At 31.6% G+C, this 9080-nt stretch overlaps 1 protein-coding gene and 1 long non-coding RNA gene across 4 annotated transcripts; one reads left to right on the forward strand and one right to left on the reverse strand.

The window, feature by feature from the left end:
- The first annotated feature begins 370 nt into the window (after window positions 1-370).
- LOC107417784 (basic leucine zipper 23) lies at window positions 371-2286 on the forward strand. 3 transcript variants are annotated; one of them, XM_016026428.4, is made up of 2 exons: window positions 371-527; window positions 1074-2286. In XM_016026428.4, exon 2 carries the CDS (start codon window positions 1125-1127, stop codon window positions 1917-1919), a length of 795 nt encoding a protein of 264 aa, XP_015881914.3. In that variant the 5' UTR covers window positions 371-527; window positions 1074-1124; the 3' UTR covers window positions 1920-2286. The 3 variants fall into 3 exon arrangements, with proteins under 3 accessions (XP_015881914.3, XP_048330341.2, XP_048330340.2); XM_048474384.2 differs by lacking the exon at window positions 371-527 and adding an exon at window positions 540-930 and having other exon boundaries at window positions 1022-2286; XM_048474383.2 differs by lacking the exon at window positions 371-527 and adding an exon at window positions 540-930.
- A 205-nt stretch (window positions 2287-2491) lies between these two features.
- LOC132800623 (uncharacterized) lies at window positions 2492-3688 on the reverse strand. The gene is made up of 2 exons (XR_009635821.1): window positions 3076-3688; window positions 2492-2854 (listed from the first exon to the last, which is right to left on the reverse strand). It is a non-coding gene; the product is annotated as an uncharacterized LOC132800623 (long non-coding RNA).
- Window positions 3689-9080: the final 5392 nt, after the last annotated feature.

Raw genomic sequence — 9080 nt, forward strand, 5'->3', positions numbered from 1 at the left:
TTTTTTTTGGGGGGGGGGGGGGGGGTAGTAAAACCCTTCTCATTTTCTGTCTCAAAATTCTAAAGAAGAGTTATTACATCAAGAGTTTCAACACAAAATCAATAGGACAATGACACCCATTTGTGCTCATGTCTTGTGCAAGAGCATAAGTCATTTGCCATCTAAGAAAACGAGCATTGGATTTGCTTATTTATAAACTGTAACCAACTCTACTCCCTTTGATCATTGCAATTATTCCTGACTGTGTTTAATTTCTTTAACTTTTTCAACTCAAAAATAACAAACAAACGAAAAAAAAAAAAAAAATTGGGTTGCCTCACTTTTTTTCAATGTTTTTCATTTGGGCAAAAGAGGAAAATAAACGGTTAGTACTGTGCGGTGGTTGACATTTTTGCAATGTCTTAGAGTCCAACTAAGACCAGAAAAAAGAGATAGAAAGGTACTTTTGGGATGCTTATTGCTTCCTTTGGAAAATAGGTGGCAGATAGACGAAACCATCATGGTCAAAGAATCTCAACAAAGATCAGGTAAGTAAAAATAAAAATCCCACTGCTTCAAATAAAGAATTTCAGAATTCTGCTTCCCTATCTCAACCTATTCGTTTCTTGCTTTTTTCCCTCTTCTGATTCTTCACTAAAGTTGGTGCTTTTTTATGTTCTGTCATCTTGCTCCACTTGAACTCTGGATTCTCTCCAGCAGTTTAATGGTTTCAGCATCATAATCTTGCATTTATGCTTCATTTTATCTTCTTTTAAAGATTGCCCTTGTTTTTTGTCATCTGGGTATTCTTTAGATTGCCCAAAAGCCCTGGTTTTTCATTCATAAACCTTTCAGAGTTAAGCTTTAGGGCTTTTCTATCCTTATTGGTCCCCCAAAGTCTAGTGGGTTTTGGTTGAAATACTCACTGATTGTGAAATTTGGTTGTGTTAGGTAAGTTTATTAATTTTGTACCGTTCTAAACTGCTTTGCATATATTCGTGAATTATGATTAGCTGTGGTATGAATTTCTCATTTTGTGCAGAAAGATTTAGTTTTTCAATTGTGGTAGAGCTTACGGGATTTGGGTATTGCAGATATGTTATTTCTCGTGGTGTTGGAATGAAAATATTTCTTATCTGAATAAAATGAATGGAAACATGGATGATGGGGAGGTAGAGACTTCAGAAAATGCTATATTACAAATTCCTACTTCTTCCAGAAATTTACAGGATTCAGCCTCGGTAGATTCATTTATTGATGATATTTTGAAGAACACCCGAACATGCACTCACACACACACCTGCAACCCACCGGGCCCTGATTCAACCCATACACATACTTGCTATCACACACATACTCAAGTTCTTGCATCCGAAGATGATGATCACACACTCAATAAAGAGAATTCTGGTTCAAAACCGAGAAAGCCTTCAGGCAACAGAGAAGCAGTTCGAAAATATAGGGAGAAAAAGAAGGCACACACGGCTTATTTGGAAGAGGAAGTTAAGAAATTGCGGCTGCTGAACCAGCAACTTGTTAGGAAATTGCAAGGGCAGGCAGTTCTTGAAGCAGAGGTCTTAAGGTTGAGAAGTCTTTTGGTAGACCTTAGAGGAAAGATTGATAATGAGTTGGGTTTCTTTCCTTACCAAAAGCAATGTAACGGTACTACTCTTTTCAAGGATGGTGACTGTGGACTGCAGTCTACTAGTGAGGTAATTGGCCAACGTTGTCAGACCAATTTGCCATGTTTGCATCCACATCTTGGTTCAACATTGCAGGCAAATATCAACGAAAGTGAGAAAACAACAGCATCCTGGAAAGGGAACTGTCAGCCTGCCTTAATTGATTGCGGAGTTGATAGAAATGAGATGCCTTGTGCTGAAGGACAAGCCATGGACATGGTGGAAACCTTAGTTTCATCTGCGACACAAACAGAATAATATGTGACTCAGATATACTCTGTAAGGTTCTGGTATATTTATAAATTACTGTATTGTTAATCTACCTAAGTCAATGTTGTATAGGAGGTCGGATATAACACCCTTTAGCAAAGAGTGTTACTTTGAGTATCTGTAAAAATCGAGAGTAATTGAAGTATCTGCATGTAGAACCCTTTTCTGGTAACAAGTATTTAGCTCATAGAGTTAAAAAGTTGAGGATACAAGTTCTAGTGTTTGTATCTATAAATAATATGAATCAGACTGTAAATAAGTTTTCACTCACTTTGGTTTTCTGAGGTAATTTGGTCAAATTAAGTGTTACTTTGAGTAAGTTGAATCAGTATTTGTATAAGATTTCCTTTCTTTATTTCGTATTAGTTATGAATTGCAAGTTACATTTGGATGAGACTTAAAAGAAAATCCATATGGCAAGTGGGAAAAATACAGAATTTACATGTATTTCTAGTTATCCATCTAATTAGTTTTAGGTCTGTCATTCTTTTCCTAATCTCCGAGGAAACAAACTGTATATACTGCATGAAGTATTCAATTTATACTAAAACACAAACAGAGGAACAATAAGAAAATAATCTCAGGATTATTTTTAATGTGTTTGTAAGGATAAAAGCATAAATAATGAAGGAAATCAATGTCATAGTATAATGAAACTTGCATTTTTCTGCTCAAAGAAGTTCTATTTCTGTGCTTTATCATCTGTGTCATGAAGACCTTACTTTAAAGGGCTGAGCATGATCCATTTCTGTCATTCCAGTACATATGAAGCCACACAAACATATGTAATTCTAGAGACTCATGATTTTCAGTCAACCTTTTTACAACTGGGTTTTGTGATATCTGACTTCTTATGTCAGTCTGGAATAAAGCAGAAAGGAAAAACCAGTATCCTTGTGGTAGTCCTACTCACCATTTTGACCCTAGAAGGAAATTTTATGATAATTTAAGACCAAGAAAAAAATTCTTAACTACTATTTGATAATTTAATTCTTATGATTAAGCAAATGGCATTTCAAGAAAATATTAAAAAAATATATATAACATAAACAAGAAAACAAAGAGGCAGTAAGATTTCCTGTTTTCTTCGAATTTTAAGCAAAGCACCTAAAAGGTTATTGAAACCAGAATCTCATTTGTGTACCTGAAAGTCTTTTAGAGAGCGAAGAAGAGAAATCCTTGGGTATAAATGTAGCTAGACAGCAGAAGTTCAGACTATAAATTAATCGACCATGGGAATAAACATATAACCTTGTCAAAGTGTCAAAGAGTTTCTAATCTGGTTTCAAACTAGTAGTCAGTTCTTAATATGTTGTCCAATTATGTTAAATTTAATAAAACGATGGTCCCAAATGTGATGCATCTTGTTGGATGATACAAAAATAAAGAATGTATTAGGTACAGTTTTTGTTTTGTTAGGCATGACACCTAAGAAATATGTGTATATGGTATATACAATTATAATGCATATGGATGAAGTTTGTCGGAGCCACAAAAGTATGGACACTAGAAAACCGATCCATGATCCAACATATACTTGGGCCATTCCAATCTTGCAACCCAATGCTCACTACTCACAAATTTTCAACCTCTCACACTTTTTTAAAAAATAATTTACCTAAAAAACTAAAAAAAAAAAAAAAATTAATCAACCTAATATAATCCAACTTTAATTAACTAATTAATTGTAATCTATTAATTTGATCATGCCCAAATTACAACATTCTTGGTTTTTCAACGTCTAAGAGCAAAGGCTATTTTACCTTTTAAACCCACAAACATGGTGTTGTAGATTCACCAATATCTTCTTCTTCTCCTCCTTCTTCTTCTTCTTGTTCTTCTTCTTCTTCTTCTTCTTCTTCTTCTTTTTTCTTCTTTTTTCTTTTTTTTTTTTTTTTTTTTTTTTTTGGGGGGGGAAAGGATTCACCAATATCATAAAAAGTTTAAGTTAGAGTTCCCTCAAATTGAGCAAAAGATGCCCATATAGTTTTTACCCACAATATGATCCTTTCACAAAAGTTATGTAGCTCTTTCTCTCTCTCTCTCTCTCTCTCTCTCTCTCTCTCCCTCTCTCACATCCATGTCCATATTACAAAAGACTAGGCTCTTTCTCTATCATGATTCCCACCAAAGATAGGACGAAAATGATGTTTCATCTTTGCTCCAAAATGACAGTCAAACAGTGTGGTTCTGTACAGCCCCCTCCTCTCTACCATATTTAATTTTTCTGTGTAATATACAATGCAATAATTGCAGCTTCTCTTTCAGAGACAGAGCAATTGGCCAAGTTTTCTCAAGACAATATTTTTGTGAGATCGATCCCATTTGTTTATAAATAAAATTTCAAATAAAAATGTTTGGAAATTTTGGTCAAAAATATTTAGATACCCAATTAAGATCTAAAAATGCAAAAACAAATAATGAAACCAGCAGACAAATTGCTGAATTGCTTAGTCACATCCACGAATGCAAATACAATTACCTCTTTTCTCTTTCTTGCTCTTTAGTTTCTCTCTCTAAATTGCATTCACATCTATATAGGACCCCATATGACACATTTTTATGCTACTCTTTGTCCCCATTGAACCTCAGTATCAGACATATCATGAAAGAGAGAGGCACATGGGGCTTCTCTCTGCTCCTTTTTTCCACTATACTCCTCACCTTTCTTTTCTTCTCTTTATGTTTTCCACTTTTATTCATTCCCAACTTCATGGGTTTAATTTTCATCTTCATGATTCAGTAAAATTCATAACTTTTTCTTTACAATTCAATCTCTCTTTACTTATTTAGTTTTTTTTTTCTGGTGATCTAGCTACAGTGACATTGTTTTTCTTTCCCTTTTCATCATGTGGAATTGTGTTTATATCTTCAACTGCCCTGGATTGCCAAAGGGCAAGAGGAGGGTGGACCTATTTGTACATATATAAGACGTGTACATATATAGGAGATCACTTTATTGTTTTTTATTGGGAAAAAAGTATCTTTCTTTGAGAGACATGAAAACATTGTTGAAAATTATTGGCACATAGAAATGCTACTCCATTATCACTATATAAAACAATATTCAATTAGTAAAGCAGCCATGTTAAAAGGGTCAAACTCAGCAAATAAGCTTTTTAAGAACATTGCTCAGAGGTGAATCTAACTTGAAAGTGACATTTTATGGTCTATTGCATAGAACCTGGTCAATTAATATTAGTAAATTTAATTTGGTGGCTAGTCTATAAAAAGTGCTTGATTCAAAAAAATATTTTTTTTATTTTTATTTTTACTTTTACAAATGTTTTGATTTGAGTTTCAGCTTTGTCTGTATTCTTTATATATATATATATATATATATTTTTTTTTTTTTTTGGCTAAAACATTTATATATATATATATAAATATATTGATGGTTTATCATAAAATTTTCAATATTTTGGGGAATGCAAAAAAATGAATAAATAAATAAACACAGAATTAGCCCTTTTTTGGCATGTTACCTGCGAATCCTTTAATTACTACCCTCATTGAAAATTTTGAGTAAAATATTGTCAAAAAGTAAATTTCGCTTTTTAGGCAAGTGAGCATCATCATAAATATACAAGTAATTAACAAAAAGGGACAGCTTTTATTTTAGTAATTCTACAACTATTTGTACATTTTGTGGGCTGACTTTTTAAAAAGCCTACTATAATTTACAAGCTGGAGCTTAGGCTAGCTACTATATTCTCCCCCATTCGATTGAAAGCATCATTGGAAAATTGATTAGAAAACATAAACTTATGGAAATTATTCAAAGGATTGAGTTATATTACAAAAAGTTACTATTATGATCTAAAAATGTTTCTATTATTAGCAATATTAGAGATGAGAATTGTATGGACTAGCTTTGCAAACTGTATGATAGTATGAAAAATAAAAAAAAAGTACCATAACGTACGTATGCACTATGAAATTTCCTTGTGAAATATCACTTTTTTTTTTTTGGGGGGGGGGGGGGGGGGGGGGGGGGGGGGGGTGGTCGCGGGGCAACTAGAAAGAAAATTAATCTTTATTAAAGTGTAGAAATGAAGTCATAAGCTTGCTAGAGCTCTAGTACTGTTATATTCTGTATTGCAACTTGCCAAATCTACCTGCAATATGTTAGTACTAGTTATATATATATCAAGCATACACTGAAAAAGACTCCTCATGATATTATTATATATAGTAAAAAAGTTGAAAATTTTTATAGCCTATATTTTTTTATTAATTTTTCCTTTTTCTTAATTTGAAGTGCACAATTGGGTTTCTGACTCTTGAACAGGGTTAGGAATATCACCTCCAGAGAATTACGTTCACCCCAACAACAGTAACAAATATGTACATAAACTATTCACCCCAAAATATATATGTATATATATAAAAACCAAAAAAAAAAAAAAACTTATACCTACTCGTGTATATATATATATATATATATAATTATACTATGATCGGTATGGGTATGCCAATCATCTATCTTATATTAAATATTTGATGTTGATTATATATAATTTATGAACTATATTATCTAAATTACATATAATCGGTTTTAGAGGTCCATCATAAAATGGACGAAAAGATGAAATACATATGAGAAGCAAAAGTGGGGTTGAAAGAGAGAAAGGCAAAGAGGGAGTCAATCATGCAGGCAAGGCATTTGGACCCCTCTTCCCCATTTTTTTTTTTTTCTCTCTTTTTTCATAATATATACATAGAGAGAGAGGGTTATAATTATACATAGAGAAATACAGGTGCAAATTGTGTAAAGTAGTTTTCCTAGAAGCCTGAAATAGACGTTGTATTCGCAAACGACAAACTACATTTTCAATTTGATCATCACCTCCACTCAGCCGCACCACACCACCATATATGTCTCTCATTTCTCTCTCATATTCCAATCAAACACTTCTCATCAAACTCTCTTTTTCTTCTCTGAATCTCAAAATTAATCATTCCAGATCGATCTTTTGGAGGAGTACTTCTATATTTTATGTAGTTTCAAAATGGGTCAAATTGTACCCCCCCATCACTGGTAGTCTTCAATAAATCATAACCCTCTTCTTAGCTCTATGCTAATCAATATTCCTCATCATCATTATATATATATATTTATATACATAGTGATGAATTTCAAAGTAGATTAATTACTATTTAGTAATATTACTACTACTTCCTCAAACTGGGTTAGAAATCTTAACACTATTTGAGATTAATAGTTCTTTTGAAGACCTGCTTTTTATATGTGATTATATTATTATAGTTATGCATGTCTTTGTTTCTTTTTGCTTTGGGAAACTTTTGTTTTTATTTATATTTTCTTGTCTTGATGGTAGTGGACTATACTCTTATGATTTTTTTTTTCCCTAGTATTTTTTTTAGTGCATGTGGACCATCAGTGCGCACGACAAGTTTAATTAATTATAAGAAAAAAAATCAGATGGTTATCGATTTTGCTTACATTGAGACAGTGAACCATGCTATATTTTAAATTCTCTGTTTCACAAGAATTATTTTTTCTGACTTCATTGTTCATATAATAATAATATATGCATATAATAAATATCAATATACATGATCAATTATATTATAAGGTCTCCTACGAACTTATATAATTTAAAAAGCACTGAAAAAGTCTAAGTAATATTCTGAGTTTCTTTTCACCAAAAAAAAGTAATATTCTGAGTTTCATTACACATTTATATACAAATCCTTTTTACGCAACACATTGTGCTTGATGAGCTTGAGCCCAATTCAAAGTTGAAAAACCGGAGCTTGAAAGTACAAAATCTTATATAATTACTGTGCACTGGGTCAACCACAATTAGCGAATGATTTTAAGTTTTATATGCACTTATAGCATAAAAGCTTAATAATCAACTTATTCCAACTTTTCAAAGAATTTTCAATATTTAAATATGCAAGTAAAATCTTTTTTTTTTCAATTAAAAGTACAAAAATTTAAACTTAGGATTATTAATCAAGTAAAATAATAATTCTATTGGTAAACTATTCCAAAACAATGTATAAGTACAACTTCTTGTGGATTTTTTGGATTATCATACCTTCCAAATAGTAAGAAACAAATAATTTTTATAATAAATAGTTTCCTTCACAAAAGGAGCTTTTAGGAAATATAAAATTCTTTATAGTTTTATTTAGGTCACTTGTCACTTTGATAGTCTCTGTCACACTCAGGTGGGCTACTGAAAAATTAATTTAATTGCAGAATTAAGTGCCTTTTGGCTTGATTATAAAGATCCAAACAGTCGCTTGGGGAAAAAAAAAACTTTTTTTTTTCCTTTTGTGGTGAAAAAGTGCTTCTGGCATATTATTCAGTTCTTTGTAAAAACCATAAGAAGCCCTTTTTAGCGCTTAGCAAAGGTAGAAAAATATTTATTAAGAAACTCAAATTTGAAGTGGTGATTTTATTTATTTATTTATTTTATCGTGTTGATGTTATGTAGCTTGGATAAACTATTTATTTAAAGCTAAACGTGATCATTTTGGAAGGAGGAAGTAAAAAAAATAAATAATAAACAATAATAAATCCCCTGTTGAAGATGTTCAAGAGCAATGTGAACAAATTTGAAACGGAGCAGCTTATTTATTAAGTGGGTAATTGAGAATGCATGTATATGACCTGCTCAAAGAGAAAAAGACAAAAATGTATTACTAAAAAGTCATTGAAAGCAAAAGCTTCATTAAAGGACCATTTTCTTTTTGTCAAGTCTCAAAATAGACTCTTAACCAATCAATAGATTTCCCATAAAACAAAATTAAATATTAAGTGTCACTTTATTATTGCTAAAAATTCTAGTGATTTAATTTCATTCTTTGTATTGTGATCAACACAAAACTTGACGGATACATGCTTATGGGGTTCACTAAACATGATTAATTTTTCTTTTAATTAATTATTAACTATATAATTAAGCCTTTGGCCTTGATCAAATGAATAGATACAAGGTGTAAAGTGTAAAGGAACAAAGAGAAAGAGGAAAAAATAAAAATAAAAAATAAAAAGAAGGTTAGAAAAAGAGATATAGATTTCTTTGGTAGGACAGAGTACAGAAGGAAAGGAAAAAGATGTAAGGCAAAATAATTCCTTACAAAGATTGTTTCAAAACTTTTTTTTTTTTT

This window comes from Ziziphus jujuba, chromosome 2 (genome assembly GCF_031755915.1).
Source record: "Ziziphus jujuba cultivar Dongzao chromosome 2, ASM3175591v1".
Taxonomy (NCBI): Eukaryota; Viridiplantae; Streptophyta; class Magnoliopsida; order Rosales; family Rhamnaceae; genus Ziziphus; species Ziziphus jujuba.